Raw genomic sequence first — 16,356 nt, 5'->3', positions numbered from 1 at the left:
GATTCTCCTTTACAATGGACAACTCATTTTTCATTGAGACATTATTATTATAACATAAAGTCATGTACAGTGTACATGAGGAGTCACACATTTAGTGTTTCCATAGTTACATGTTATTATTATATATGTGCTATTTTCTTTTCCTGATATTTCAGGAAAAAATGAACCATAAGATGAAAATAAATCCATGCTCTGAACACAGATGTCATGCATGTTTAAAGACACATGCAGTGGTTCTGTAAATATATTTTTATTGTACAGCTGCTATAACAGCAAAAACATTTGAAACATTTTTGTTAAAGAACCAATTGTTTCAATCTGAATTACATGGTAGTGCATTCTAGTCTGTACTCAATATTTGCAGATACAAGGTCATAGCAGATGGACATGAGGAGACTGGAAGGGGCAGAAGGAAATGGGAATATTTTGAGGTACATGTATATATAGTATACAGGACTGACAGTGCCATTATTTTACTGTTGATCAAATAGTTAGATATCATTGGCATTATCAAGTCTGTCATCAATAACAATCTGGATTAAAACAACCTTTGATAAAATATTGCTGAATTTATTTTTATTCATGCTAAAAAATATGGAAGTTCCTCTGACAATTATTCTTAACTTATCAAAGAACAGTTATTTTAAAAGAAAATCAATTGTTATGGTACTTATAGGGACCATCCTTTTGAACTGTGCATTATCATGAAAACTTTTTTCAACTGTCTAATAATAGACCTATCCTTTATAGACCTATACTAAAACCATTCCTCAAGACATTAAACTAATTACTCAATCAACCACAGAAGAGAATGCACAAGGCAAATTAAATTACTTAAATTTCCATGTGATACAGCATTCCAGTTATTTTTGGTTGTACAGATTTCTTATCGAAAATACAGATACTGTTGATGACTATTTTGTACTACAATGTAATACAGATATAATTCATAATGTCATACTATGAACTGGTCTTATTTTCAGCTCATGGATGAGCTGTTGGCCGGTGATCCTGCTGTTCGGCCAGGAACAATTGTTTCACCACTGGAAGGTACATGTAATATGGCCTGTTATTTTGTTATTGCTGTACATATTATCCTAAATATATACAAATATCATCCATTTGATATCAATTAGATTACATTTCATCACGTCTTAGTCATGGAACTTTGGTTTAAGCTTTTATTATGTTACAAATACTATTTGGATTGGTAAAAAACAAACTTCTTTTGAATTACTAAGTACTATCAGTTTCAGCAAACAGTTAATAATGGAGCAGCCTAACTTATCTTCTTTTTATGGTTGTATTGCATTATTCAATGCAGAAAGATAACTGTCAAAACTAAATTTATCTATTTGACCATGTGGCAGCGGCGGGAGGCACTATTTCAGAGACCACCATCCATCAGATATTAAATTAGATTTAATACCCAAGTTAAATGTCATTTAAGCAATGAATATTTCAGCAAAAGTTGTTATGGTCCTATAACACACATTGCTATTGATGACAAACTAAACAAAGCCTGCTTGGGCTTTATGTAAGTTTGTCAGCAATAGCAATGTGTGTTATATGACCATATTATCAGTATAATTATAATTTATTGATTCTTTTCAACAAGTTTTTGCCTGCCCTGCTGGTAGGGCGTAATAATTGTACCTGCTGCCCCCATTGCATGATCGTAAGAGGCGACTAAATTTGGGATCTTATCTTTTCTCTTCTTTCTGAACAACTTTCTTCTTCCTAATGTCTCCCTTGACAATGCCTCACTTTTGGCCTTTAGTTGAGCGTTCGCCCCTGTGAGGAAGGCTTTGGGTTCTATCCTCTGGCCGAGACATACCAGAGTCTTTAAAAATGGTAGTTGCTTCTCCTGCTTAGCGCTCAGCATATTTGGAGTGGGACGACTGGTTGGCCCGTTGTCAGTATAATGTGACCGGGTGGGGTGTGTTGCTGGGTGTCTTCGGCAGTATGCTTCAGTGAGTAAGCACTATAAATCGGCAAAGGTTCCGGCCCATCACAAGGAGCCTTCACACGAACATACCGCAGCCTCCCAAAACATACATGCGCACTCAACACACGCATGCATATCGCACGCACGGGAGGCCGTCCTTAAATGACCTTAGCTGTTAATAGGACGTTAAACAAAATAAACCAAACCAAACCAATCAACAAGTTTTTGAGCCCAAAATCAAATGAAGACAACAGTTGAAATTGATGACGTCACAATAGCACTGGGCGTTATAGCCTGAGGCACTGGGTGTTATAGGTGATATAACAGCAACTGCCTCTTATCATTGTGTCAATGGGAAAATGCAGAGCAAATGTAAATATAAGGAATTGGATACAAAAATAAGGTTTTAACCCACCACCTTTGATATATTAATTCAGAAGCCTCACACCTCCCCCACATGATTAATTATGGGTTTGCCTTTAACTGACTGTTCTGATATATGCCTTCATGATATATTAATAGGGAATAGCAGTACCATAGCAGCAACTTCAGCAGGAAAAGCAAAATCCCCTGAAATAATCAGAAAAGAAAAGAAAAAAAGGAAGAGAGAGGAGATGCCGGAATGGTTTCGGGACTTCTCTGAAAAACATAACAACATCTTGACAGAAATAAAGGACACCCAGAAGAAAGCGGTAGAAGTAGCTGCGGAAAGGAACGCCATTCTGAAGTCTTTGACTTCAGCAATGCTAAATAAATAATTAATTGATATGTATACTGTATAATGTTAGGGGGCGCGTGGAGTGCCCCTACTCCTAAACACAAGTACAAGCAGGTGTGTAAAACTATTTACTGGTAATTGGTGTATGTGCCTCTGAAAAAGTACCTCTAGCGCTGATCAAGAAATATTTCGTATAAATGGTTTTTTTTTCATTTTAAACATCTCTTATCAAACATTTAGCAGTAAATTAAAGTATATTGAAATAACACTTGTTTCTTTATATTTTTCTTTGCGATGGGAAGGTAATCAAAATCAAGGAGATGTTTTTTTATTGCCTGATGAATTTTCCTGATTACATCAACATGTTTGCAATCTCAAGACGTTTTCCCAAGGCAGCTTGTCCTGTAGAGTTGTCATCAGCTAGTGGACAGCAAGTATCATCTGGCAGATCAAACTCTTCATCATCAGAAGATTCATTCTGTAGAATGAAATTATGTAGAGCACAGCATGTTCCGCCACTCACCCTTGCTGAATGATGACAGACAGATAACGGACGTCAAACTTGTTTATTCAACATAACACTATAGTTAAAACCATAGTTAACACCGTAAGAACTGAAATGTGAAACAAAATACTCTTATGAGTCCTAACATAGTGACAAATATTCTATTTCATACTAAACATACTGTTTTTCCTATATAGCTAACATTGTTGACTAGAATACTGAATACTAGTATCATAATATTGATAAATCAACAATATAATTACTTGGAAATTAAAGGTACATTGTACAATCAAAGACTTTGTTGTTACTATAACTATTGACATATTAACTCTGATATCAATTAGCCTCATCGTTAATGGTCATATTATCATGTCTGAGAACTGAACTCATAGACAACATTCTAATAGATAGTATTATAAACACTATAACAATTTAGTATTTAACTATTCACACATGTGATTAACAATTATAGATTGAATCATTACAATATATAGGTACTGTACTTGTACATGCATATATAAACTTACGCTGTGGTGACACCTGACTTCTGATTTAAGGCATTTCAAAAAATAGGCTTGCACAAGTACTTATTACCCTTGGATATATATGAAGATATATGTATGTGGAGATTGTAATAAACTCAAACTGGCATACTATATTATTATATAACTACAACTACACAGTGTATACAAATAAATCACAGCAGCACTAAATACTGACATCTGTAATCATATGACTAGGAGACTGTAACTTTCCTTAACAGACTTAAAATACGCATTTATCGATAAAATGACAATTAATGGTAAATCAAACAATGGGAGGTAATGCTACACATTAATTTTACATTTTAGTTACACAAGTAAAAGGCTCCATGTAATCAGCGAGGCACTGTTTTGCCATACATATAAAATGGGACGAAATGACTTGCACTGTTTCGAAAAATACTACCATATCGCTTAACCGAACAATACTGAATTAATGTCTAAATTTGACAATCGAACGTCGATCCACATTACTTATGTGATATTTGTCAAACAATATATACCATATTGACATTGCAAAATATATCTAAAAACTTACAAATGCACTGCGGTCTTGTAACGCTGTAAAACGTGTTTATAATTTCTGGCGTTCTTCTGCAATACGAAGAGCGACACTACGGGGGATAACTCATGACAAACAACTACTAAATATCACGTACTGACGTAGGCTATACCAAGGGAGGTAATTCCTACTGCTGGTCCAGCACACTCCCCGTCTGATATTAGTAATATCACTATTTTCTACTACAAATTATAAAAGTTAAACAACCAGAATACACAGTTCTTCATTTACAGAGTCCATAGTCTACTTTTCAAGAAGAAGAACCATTTCTGTTATCGGACGCGTTAACACAGTCACTCTGTTGTCCTTTGCGACGCGAACTTCAGCTTTGCGAACCCTATTGTCACATTCACTTTTAAACACAGTTTGAATGATTCCTAACGCCCAATCGTTGCGCGGTAGTGATTTATCTCTGAGAAGAACAATATCTCCTTCCTTGAGGTCTCGTTGATCATCCTGCCACTTCCTACGTGGCTGTACGGTTTGAAGGTAACCTTCGCGCCATTTCTTCCAGAACATTTCAGAGAGGGCCTGGACTCTGCGCCAATGACCCTTATAGATGTCTCTTTCGGAGAAATTCAATGCTGTAACTGGGTCATAGTAATTCACTTTCTGATTCAGAAGAACAGCTGGGCTTAAGATTTCCGGGGATTTTGGATCATGCGAAATGGAGGCAACTGGTCGAGAGTTGACAATGGCGCACACCTCAGCCATGAATGTCACCAAAATCTCATGCGTTAGACTTTTGCCTGCAGCACCCATTAACATAGAATCAAGTATTCTCCTAACTACCCCAATCATTCGCTCCCACACTCCACCCATGTGGGAGGAATGTGGAGCGTTGAATTTCCACACGATGCCAGAATCATTGAGATAAGAGGCAGTAGGTCCATCTCCAACATTAACGCTGTCAATGTGTAACTCGTTCACAGCTCCAACAAAGTTTGTCCCACAGTCTGAACGTATTTCTTTCACGTTGCCTCTGATAGCAACAAACCGTCGCAGAGCGTTGATGAATGATGAGCTAGACATTTCTTCTGTTACCTCCACGTGTATGGCACGTGTCGTCAGACACGTGAACAGCATTCCCCACCGCTTCGAGTTTGCTGATCCACCTCGCGTCTTCCTAGTGACTACGGACCAAGGTCCGAAGGCATCAACACCTACGGAGGTGAACGGAGGCCCTGGAACAAGTCGATCCTTAGGGAGATCAGACATCTTTTGATGTTCCAGGGGCCTTCGAAGTTTCCGGCACGTAACACAGCTACTAATGATACTGGTGATCAACCTTTTAGCACCTACTATCCAGTAACCATTGTTTCTTAATGAACCTTCCGTGATAAGCCGTCCTTGATGATATACTGCTTTATGATGATGCTGGACTAAAAGCTTTGTCAGACAATGTTTACTAGGTAAAACTATGGGATTAGTTTCCTCGATAGGAAGATCGCTCTTTCCTAGACGTCCCCCTACACGCAAGACACCAGAACCATCCAGATAAGGGTCCAAATTCCTGATGTGACTTGACATGGGCACATGTTTTCCTTCCCTTAGACACAAAACTTCTTCATGGTAAGCATGCTCTTGAATAAGTCTAATGATAACAGCAGTAGATTCCTTGATTAGATGTGTTGTGCTCTCAGTCGGAGAGTCCGGGGTAAGTTTTCCCTTGAAGCGACGAGCAGCTCTCTTAATCAGGACTATGACATTCACTAGTTTGCGCCAGTTAGACAAATCTTGTAAGCGGTCAATGAAGCTTTCTTCTAAAACAGTTTTACGGGAAGCTACTGTGACTTCCGGTCGCAGCTCCTTGTCATCATCTGGCTCTACTAATGGAAACTTCCTTGGTGTTATAGCAAAGTTTTTATAGAGTTGTTCAGGACCTCGTAGCCAGTTGCTGTTTGCAAAATCCTCTGGCTTGGTGGAAGAACGAGTAGCAAGATCAGCTGGATTTTCTCTAGTATTGACGTATGACCACTGATCTGCTCGACAGCTGCGCAAAATCCTTTCCACGCGATTAGCAACATATGTGTAGGACCTGCGTGTCTTGTTATTAACATACCCTAAAACGACCTTACTGTCACTGTAGTACCTCACGGATTGTAGAGATATATGGAGAGATTCGCAAAGAAATTCAGCAAGTTCAACTGCCATGACGGCTGCGCACAGCTCAAGTCTAGGTATAGTGTGTCCTCTAACTGGGGCTATCTTTGACTTTCCTGCCGCAAAACCAGTATGGTATATTCCATCGTGTAAAGTAACCACATATGCCACCGTCGCAATCGCCTTCTCCGAGGCGTCGGAGTAGATATGTAGTTCTACCCCGTCCGATGTGCTGAGGGAAAGAGGAACGAACATTCGTTGAATGGAGATGTCCTTCAGTTGTTCCAGAGACCTTGTCCAAACATTCCACTTTTCCAGTTGCTCTGTAGGTATAGGTTCATCCCATCCGGTACCAGTAGCAATCTCCCTGAAGAGAATACGACCATGGATTGTGATTGGTGATAGGAAACCGATCGGGTCAAATATGCTGTTTAAAGTGGAGAGCATGCCCCGACGGGTTTCCGGTTTAGTATTGACCTGGATATCGAACTTGAAAGAGTCTGTGTTTAGGTCCCAGGACATGCCCAAACTGTGCTGTACCGGCAGTGCATCCTTGTCAAAGTTCAAAGATTTCAATGTTTGACACTGATCTTCTTCATGAAAGGCGTTCATCACCTCAGGGTTGTTTGAGGTTATTTTATGCAAACGAATGTTTCCGTTAGTCTTCAACACCAACTGGGTACGTTTCACGACATCAGCTGCTAGTTGTGGGGTAGGACGAGATAGCAGACAGTCGTCGACATAAAAATCCTGGTTAACTAGATCCTTGACATCTTTCTCGGCATCCTCAACCGCTTTACGTAGGGCGTAGGTGGCAACAGCTGGTGACGGGCTATTACCGAATACATGCGCTCGCATTCGATATTCTATTAGTTCCTCAGTAGGATCATTGTTCCTGTACCATAGGAAACGCAGGAAATCTCTGTGTTCTTTCTTCACGAGAAACCTGTAAAACATTTGTTCCACATCGGCAGTCACTGCATACAAATCGTTTCTAAAGCGAAGGAGAATTGACAGTAAACTATTGGTAAGGTTAGGTCCAGACAGGAGAGTTCCATTAAGAGAAATGCCTTTGTAAGTCGCAGACGAATCGAATACTCCCCTGATCTTATCGGGCTTCTTCGGATGATACACCCCGAATATGGGCAAGTACCATACCTCGTCAGTTGTAGGTGGGGCTACCTCTGCTGCTTTAGAGTCAAGGACCTTTTGCATGAAGGATACAAAATGCTCTCGCTTTGTAGGGTTCTTCTTGAGAGACGCATCCAGGATCATAGCTCTCTTCCATGCAACAGGTCTGTTGTTGGGCATTCTAGACTTTGGGTATCGAAAAGGTAAAGGTGCTGTCCAAAATCCTTCTGTATCTTTATGGCACTCTTCATTCATTACATCAAGGAACTGACGATCTTCAACAGACAGACTGACCTTTTCATCATCCTTCGTTTTAACAAAGATGTGGTCGTTCTCCGAACTCTCTTTAGTATACAGGTTGAAGTCACACGGTTGGAATATAGAACCCCTACTGTTGATTATAGCAGTTTTCATTACCTTGACAGTACTAGGAGGGTGCACTTTGCCTAAGCAAACTTCCCCTATAACTACCCATCCTAAGCTCAACTTCTGTGCAAATGGCGCTCGTCTAGGTCCTACTATCTGCCTTTGAACTTGATGTGCCTCGGGTAAATCTCTTCCAATCAGAAGCCCTATGTGACAATCCGATCGGAACTTAGGAATATGGTCTTTCAGTTCCTTTAAGTGATGTAGAACAACCTCTGGAGTAGCTGCCTCAGATCTGTCTTGTGGTATATCATCACATTCTATAGTACTCGGTAGTAAGTGACTCGAAAATCCATCAATCGAACTAACGACTAATCCGTCAGCCTTGCGTCCAGAAGCTTGAGCAGTTCCGGTACATGAAGAAATAGTGTAGCAGTAATCCTCGCCCTGCACTCCTAGTTGGTCAAGAAGCTCTGGACTAATCAGTGTCCTATTACTTTGGTCGTCTATCACTGCGTAAACTGTAATGGCCTTTTCTGGTTGCTCAGCCGGAAACACATTTACCAGTAAAGTTTTAGCACAGGATCTGCCACCGATTCCTTGTCCACATACTGCAGTACACTTCGTTGTTACACTTTGAACTTGCTCCCCGCCATGAGGAATCATTTCTGAATGGCTAAAATCCTTACGCTCACTCTCATTAGTTTGATGTAAACCAGTAGGGTGTTGTTTGCTTCCGCATTGCTTACATTTAATGATGGCCTTGCATTCTTTAGCCATGTGTGAGTTAGTCTCACCACATTTGAAACAGATCTTATGTTCTTTCAACAAAAGTTTCCTCTCCGCCAAAGGTTTCCTTCTGAATTCTCTGCACTCATTGAGGGAATGAGTCGTGGAGTTATGAACTGCACAGAATTTAATGAACTTGTAAGGAAAACTCTGGTCTCTTCGCAGAAGAGAATGAAAAGATATTATGATTTACGGGTTTGATCAGACTCAGTTTAAGGAAGGAGATATAGATATACCTTTTCTGTGGGCTTCCATTTTGCGCTGTAGGCAAAACTAAATTTCCCGTGTAAACACACGTTCGGAAAATCCGGATATTTAAAATCCGGAACCAATTTATTGATTTTTGTTTTAATAAATGTGAAGGCTGTATGTACTACTTCATACTGAATATACCAATTATAGTGTACATTAATTTTTTTCATTTTTTTATGCATATCATAATACAGGAGTTATTTGCTTAACAAAAAAATTGCCCATGGCCAGGCTGTCTTACTGTGGTGTGCTACCATAGAGCAGGCGTATAAGTATGTCAGGATTTTCATGAAATCTGCGATGCTACGCCAGAAGCGATATCACGATACCCGTTCAAGCAGTCAAAAACTCAAACCAAAAGACGTTGTCTTGGTATACTTCCCTACTGTTAAGGTCGGCACAAGCCCCAAGCTAACAACGTTTTGGCGCGGACCGTATACCATCACACGCGTTATTTCAGATGTAACGTACGAGGTACAGCCTGTTGCTGGGGGACGGAAACAAGTCGTACATAGTGACCGTATAAAACCACGGAAGGTACGGCACGGCGGTTTCAACGCAGAGGGAGGCAGCATCGTAGAAGATCACCAAGAAGATTACAGCGAAGAGAGCGGTATAGATAGTGATAATTTGTGGGCACACGGTGATCATCACAGACCAACGCGTACACGAATGTTACCGCGCCGATTTGAGGAATTTGAAATATATTAGTCAAACGACAATTTTGGATGGGGGTCTAATGCATCCTTTTTGTCTATTTTACAGAAATGTCCTACTCCAGACACTCTTCACGAACGGCGGACTCGTTCCGATGCATGGCGTGTGGGAGGTACTTTGATAACATGGCGTTATTACAGCAACACATCGTGGAATGTGAGAGAGCGAAGAGAGGACTCGGGATAGAATCATCCGTTAGGGAGGACAGGAGCCGGGGAGACACAGGGGACATCCGCAAAAGAGTCTCCTGTGAGTATTGCGAGCAGACCCTGTCCAGGAAAGGGGATTTGCGGCGCCATATAGAACGGCAGCATCCGTCCAAGGCCCTCGACCTTACCCCGCCTAAGAAACGGCGCTCGTCCTCTTCGACGTCGGCGGTTACAAGTGCAACCACGACTGTCACACCAGCGAAGGCTACGCCAGCTACCACGGTCACGGCGAACAGTGCAGCTGCTGTTTCTGTGGTGCCAGGAAATGTTGAAGAGGCGGCGGAACTGTCCATCGGGGCAGATCCCGACATATCCATGAGGGCATTTATTGCCGATTTAGAGTGCTACCTCACTGAAGCATAGTGCCGATGACACCCAGCAGCACACCCCCATGCGGTCACATTATACTGACAACGGGCGAACCAGTCGTCCCACTCCTAATTTGCTGAGCGCTAAGCAGGAGCAGCAACTACCATTTTTAAAGATTCTGGTATGTCTCGGCCAGGGGACAGAACCAAAAGCCTTCCTCACAGGGGCGAACGCTCAACTAAAGGCCAAAAGTGAGGCATTGTCAAGGGAGACATTAGGAAGAAGTTGTTAAGAAAGAAGAGAAAAGATAAGATCCCAAGTTTAGTCGCCTCTTACGATCATGCAATGGGGGCAGCAGGTACAATTCTTATAGTTAACACAATATCAATTCATGATCAATAATTATACCTATATTTCCTTTGTATTGTCAATCTACAAGGACAAAGTTAGTTTTACAGGCAATTAGTACAGGGGTGATCATAGCACCCTAAGTCATGATCATCAAAAATTGTACAAAATGACAAACTTTCCATAAAATGTCTATTCAGAGGATATTAAATTTTAAAGGTTCAACTGCTTCTTATACAGTGTTTCTTTCTTTCAAGCTCCTGGGAATAATCTAGTTCAAGGTGTCATTTCGGATTACACAATTCTGTATAGTGGACATACTCGACATCCTTTTATGTTTTCACATAAATTTTCTTCCAAATTATGATTTTACATCCGAGATTCTCGCCCATTATAGTTGCCAGTTTACATGATTCAGCATTTCTTATGCCTAATATAAAACATGCTCGCCCATTATATTTGCCAGTTTACATGATTCAGCACCTCTTATGCCTAATATAAAACAATATTTTTGTTGTTTTTTTTCCTGGCAGCATTTCTTTGGCCCAGTATAAAACAATGCATACATGTGTTTAGCATTGATAATTAGGCCTCAAGCACTCTGAGCATGGCATATTTAGACCTTGAGCATTTCTATTTAATATCTGGATCTCAAGCATATTGAGATTCAAGTATAAACAAAGTATATGTTTAGCATTTAAGCCTTGAGCATTGACATTTGACTTTCAGCATTCTGAGATTCAATGTTTGGGCCCTGAGCATTTTGAGCATTGAATATTTGATCCTTCAGCACCCTGATTCACTCCCGAGCACATAGTTATAAGCAATTCAAATTCCAAAAATGAATATTGACATTTCTTTTCTATTTTCCAGCCTGTTCTTCAATAGGGATATAGTAACCATATAACATCTAGGCACATATAAAAAATAAGTTACACATTACATTAACAAATTGCACACGTTACTTTCCACTGTGCAACCAAACTTGACACAATAAAAAAAAAACTAGACTTTCACAGTTGATGCTGGGTTATACTCAATAATATGTAGACAAGTGCCTTATTTCATTAGCAGAGATCAAATTCTAGGTATAACTGGTAATTTCTTTATCTTACAGGAACCCTGTGGCCAAATATCAATTTTAGGAGAACTAGGTGTTCCTTTATAGAACATTTAATGACATTAAATTTAACTGGAGAGAAACCTCAAGGATGTAATTTATTAATAAATTGCGCACATGTAGAGTAAGCACATTTGTCAGGGGTCCAGCAACAACTGATAGTTTGCAGGGATTTAGCTGTAGTTCACCTCCATAACTAAATATTACACCAAAACAAGAGGCCCAAAGGGCCTTAACGGTCACCTGAGATTTGAAATATTTCGGCCAACTAAATTGACCCGTTTTCGCCCCACCCATCAGTCCTAATGGGGTCAGTCTATGAAGAGTATTTGATTCTAACATATAGTTGATAAGAAGATTTTTGAAATTTCAGTCAATTTGACCCTTTTTGGCCCCGCCCACCAGCCCCTGGGGGTCAACCAGGGCCAAGATGTACATAACATCAAACTGTAATCCCATGCTGATATTTTGATACAAGTTAGAATGAATTCCAATACAAATCCAACAAATAATAGTCAAAAATGTGATTTCCCTATATATACTATAGTAAAGTTTACCCCCTCCCCAGGGGCAAATGTGAGACCCCAAGGTCATGAAATTCACAATTTTGGTAAAGCACCTTAAGACCCTTCCATCTATGAAGAGTATTTGATTCTACCACATCTGAGAGTAGAGAAGAAGATTTTTGAAATTTTAGTCAATTTGACCCTTTTTGGCCCCGCCCACCAGCCCCTGGGGGTCAATTAGGGCCAACATGTACATAACATCAAACTGTCATCCCATGCTGATATTTTGATACAAGTTAGAATGAATTCCAATACAAATCCAACAAATAATAGTCAAAAATGTGATTTCCCTATATATACTATAGTAAAGTTTACCCCCTCTCCAGGGGCAAACGTGAGACCCCGGGGTCATTGCAAATTTACCCCTTTTGGTTAAAAACCCCCCAAAAAAGGGGCCCCTTCAAAAAAAATTTTTTATAAAGAGTTTGGGTTTGGGGACTCCAAACCAATTTTTTTTTTTCGAAAAAGTTTTGAATCCATGCTATCTCCCCAACCCCCTTATTTCTCGCCTTTATCTAAAAAAAACCTAGGACAAGAGCATTTTTGTATATAATTGAGTCAAAACACACACACAGGACAGTGGGCCGGGCTAGGGACAACAAAACTACCAAAATAACCAACAGAAATCGAACCGGGGTAGTGACCACAGAACAACCAATCACATCACCGAACACCGAACCGGGCTAGGGTCAAGAGTACAACCAGAAAAAAACACCAAAAATCGAACCGGGGTACTGACTACAGAACATCCAGACACACCACGGGACTACGAAACACGCGTCATACAGCTACCATTGAAATAAATACTATATTTTCCTATTAACCTGGTCGATGGCCCCCTTTACACTGTACGCAGGCCCATATTTTCATTATAAACAAGCTCAGAATCTAATTTCCTGCTTAAATTCTGCCAAAATACCTCCATGATGAAAATCCCAGCCGAACATGTTCACATGGGTCCCGTAATCTGGTGTCCAGGGACGCTGAACGGCATAAAATGTCAAATCTGGTAGCTCCCTATAGGGACCACGGAACCAAATGATTTCCCATAGACGGTAATGTTAACGTTTATCACTGTACTGCTTAAATGGAGTTTTCAACACTGGTACAGTAGCAATAATTTTGAAGTATGTCATCTCGGAAACCTCTAAATGGAATTATAAAAAATTCTACCAATTTGAACTTTTTTTATATGGGGGCCGCCACCTTGTATTGAAATCAGCACCAAAAATTCATCTAAATTAACAACAAAATACACACTTTACTCCCCCTGACAAAAACAGGCTAGCAAAAAAATAACTGTTTTTCTATATATTTTACATCTATATGTATTGCCCAACCCACATATTAAAACTTTGGAAACTTCTCTCACCTTAATATCCAATCAGTAGGCCCCGATGTATTCACCTTCCTATTAAATCTTCTGCCCAAACGGGGAAAACCCACATTCTATTTTTAGCTCACCTGCCCGAAGGGCAAGTGAGCTTATGCCGTGGTGCGGCGTCCGTCGTCCGGCCGTCCGTCCGGCGTCAACTTTTCCATTCAAGCAACTTCTTCTCAATAACCAAAAGGCCCAGAGACCTAATATTGGGCCTGTAGCATGCTGGGGTGAAGGGCTACCAAGTTTGTTCAAATGAATAACGTTGACCTTCATTCAAGGTCACAGGGGTCAAAAAGGCTAAAATCTTTAAACGACTTCTTCTCAATAACCAAGAGTCCCAGGGAGTTGATATTAGGTCTGTAGCATGCTGGGGTGAAGGGCTACCAAGTTTGTTCAAATGAATGACCTTGACTTTCATTCAAGGTCACAGGGGTCAAATATGCTAAAAAAAATTAAACGACTTCTTCTAAATAGCCAAAATACCCAGGGACTTGATATTGGGTCTGAAGCATGCTGGGGTGAAGGGCTACCAAGTTTGTTCAAATGAATGACCTTGACCTTCATTCAAGGTCACAGGAGTCAAAAAGGCTAAAATCTTTAAACGACTTCTTCTCAATAACCAACAGATCCAGAGACCTAATATTTGGCCTGCAGCATGCTAGGGTGAAGGGCTCCCAAGTTTGTTCAAATGAATGACCTTGACCTTCATTCAAGGTCACAGGAGTCAAAAAGGCTAAAATCTTTGAACGACTTCTTCTCAATAACCAAGAGTCCCAGGGAGTTGATATTAGGTCTGTAGCATGCTGGGGTGAAGGGCTACCAAGTTTGTTCAAATGAATGACCTTGACCTTCATTCAAGGTCACTGGAGTCAAAAAGGCCAACATTTTAAAACGACTTCTTCTCAATAACCAAGAGTCCCAGGGGATTTATATTGGGTCTGTAGCATGCTGCGGTAAAGGGTTACCAAGTTTGTTCAATTGAATGACCTTGATCTTCATTCAAGGTCACAGGAGTCAAAAAGGCTAAAATCTTTAAACGACTTCTTCTCAATAACCAAGAGTCCCAGGGAGTTGATATTAGGTCTGTAGCATGCTTGGGTAAATGGCTACCAAGTTTGTCGAAATGAATGACCTTGACCTTCATTCAAGGTCACAGCGGTCAAAAAGGCTAAAAATTTTAACAACTTCTTCTCAATTACCAACAGTCCCAGAGACCTAATATTTGGCCTGTAGCATGCTGGGGTGAAGGGCTCGCAAGTTTGTTCAAATGAATGACCTTGATCTTCATTCAAGGTCACAGGAGTCAAAAAGGCTAAAATCTTTAAACGACTTCTTCTCAATAACCAAGAGTCCCAGGGACTTGATATTAGGTCTGTAGCATGCTTGGGTAAATGGCTACCAAGTTTGTTGAAATGAATGACCTTGACCTTCATTCAAGGTCACAGGAGTCAAAAAGGCTAAAATCTTGAAACGACTTCTTCTCAATAACCAAGAGTCCCATGGAGTTAATATTGGGTCTGTAGCATGCTGGGGTAAAGGGCTACCAAGTTTGTTCAAATGAATGACCCTGACTCGCATTCAAGGTCACGTCCATCAAGTATGCTTAAATCTTTGAATGACTTTTAGTGAAAAGCCAAAGTGCAGAGAGACATTATTATATTGGTCCTGTAGCATGCTTTCAAATAACTGCAGGATCCATATACGAAAAGATCACTGCATTGCAGGTGAGCGATTTGGGCCCATTGGGCCCTTGTTTCTTAATCTCTCTAAGGAGTTAGTCAAAATCCCTAATAGTATCATACTTCTGCCTCGTCTGACTTTTAAGTCTATCAGAGGATAGGGAGGTCCAAAATTGTGGCCGCAACCACTCACTCTTTGAGTATGGATCTAAATATCCATGCTCTACGGCGACATACAGCATGGTCTCAAGCCTGCAGCCAAAATCTGTCACCGACTCTTCAGGCTTTTGATACGAATTAAAAACATCTTGCATGATCATGCCGTTTGTACTCACATCTCCAAAAAGATCGTCTAATTTAGAGAGTATGAGAGTGAGTGCTGGGTTCTCTCCCTAATGACATCATCATTCGACGTACAGTGCCCCGCAGAGACCTACGGACAGCCTGGGACAGCACACTATCTGTGACCTCGTCATCATTGGAAAGGCACTGTACCTCAAACCGCCATTCTCGAAAAGATACATCTCCCTTTATTGGAGGATCTTCTCCTGAGAATTGAGGAATCTTTGGTACCTCTGGTGCTCGAATGAGATGAGACTCATTATGGTGAGTATCATATCGGACTGATGGTTTTTCATCATCCCGATCCTGATTTGCTCTACAAGGGGTACTAGTTTTCACAAACTCCCCACTGAAGACAGGTTTTGAATCTTTCTTCTGGGTGATGTTAAACGTCCCCGTTGCACTTAAGATCCTAATAATTGCCATCTCCTCTGGAGACAGGCTCTGATCAGGTAACACCCTATCATCAGCATTACCATCTGCCCTATTGACAAATCCAGGTAATTTTATACAAAAAGATAAAGAAGTAATAGTATTATATATACAACAGTAACACACCTACAATCAATACTAGTATCAGCAAACTCGAGTTAACCAAGTGATTGGGAGTCCCCCTACCTACAAGGCGCTCGAGACAATATAACAGTAACACACCTACAACTAATACTAGTATAATAAAACTCGAGTTAACCAAGTGATTGGGAGTCCCCCTACCTACAAGGCGCTCGAGACAATATAACAGTAACACACCTACAATCAATACTAGTAT

General features: G+C 40.4%; 1 protein-coding gene across 1 annotated transcript; it reads right to left on the bottom strand.

The window, feature by feature from the left end:
- Positions 1-3,018: 3,018 nt before the first annotated feature.
- Positions 3,019-8,919, bottom strand: LOC117341342. The gene is made up of 3 exons (XM_033903202.1): positions 8,901-8,919; positions 4,573-8,780; positions 3,019-3,144 (listed from the first exon to the last, which is right to left on the bottom strand). The coding sequence occupies exons 1-3, from the start codon at positions 8,917-8,919 to the stop codon at positions 3,019-3,021; spliced, it is 4,353 nt and encodes a 1,450-aa protein (XP_033759093.1).
- Between the last annotated feature and the right edge of the window lie 7,437 nt (positions 8,920-16,356).

This window comes from Pecten maximus, chromosome 13 (genome assembly GCF_902652985.1).
Source record: "Pecten maximus chromosome 13, xPecMax1.1, whole genome shotgun sequence".
Classification (NCBI taxonomy): domain Eukaryota; kingdom Metazoa; phylum Mollusca; class Bivalvia; order Pectinida; family Pectinidae; genus Pecten; species Pecten maximus.
This window is presented reverse-complemented; position numbering and strand designations above follow the sequence as displayed.

What these genes read in the sequence shown, in the direction of transcription:
- LOC117341342 (XM_033903202.1), bottom strand. An exon ending in GCGTCGCAAAGGACAACAGA is followed by an intron (nt 3,145 to 4,572) that starts GTGACTGTGTTA and finishes TTCATTCTACAG; the next exon opens with AATGAATCTTCTGATGATGA.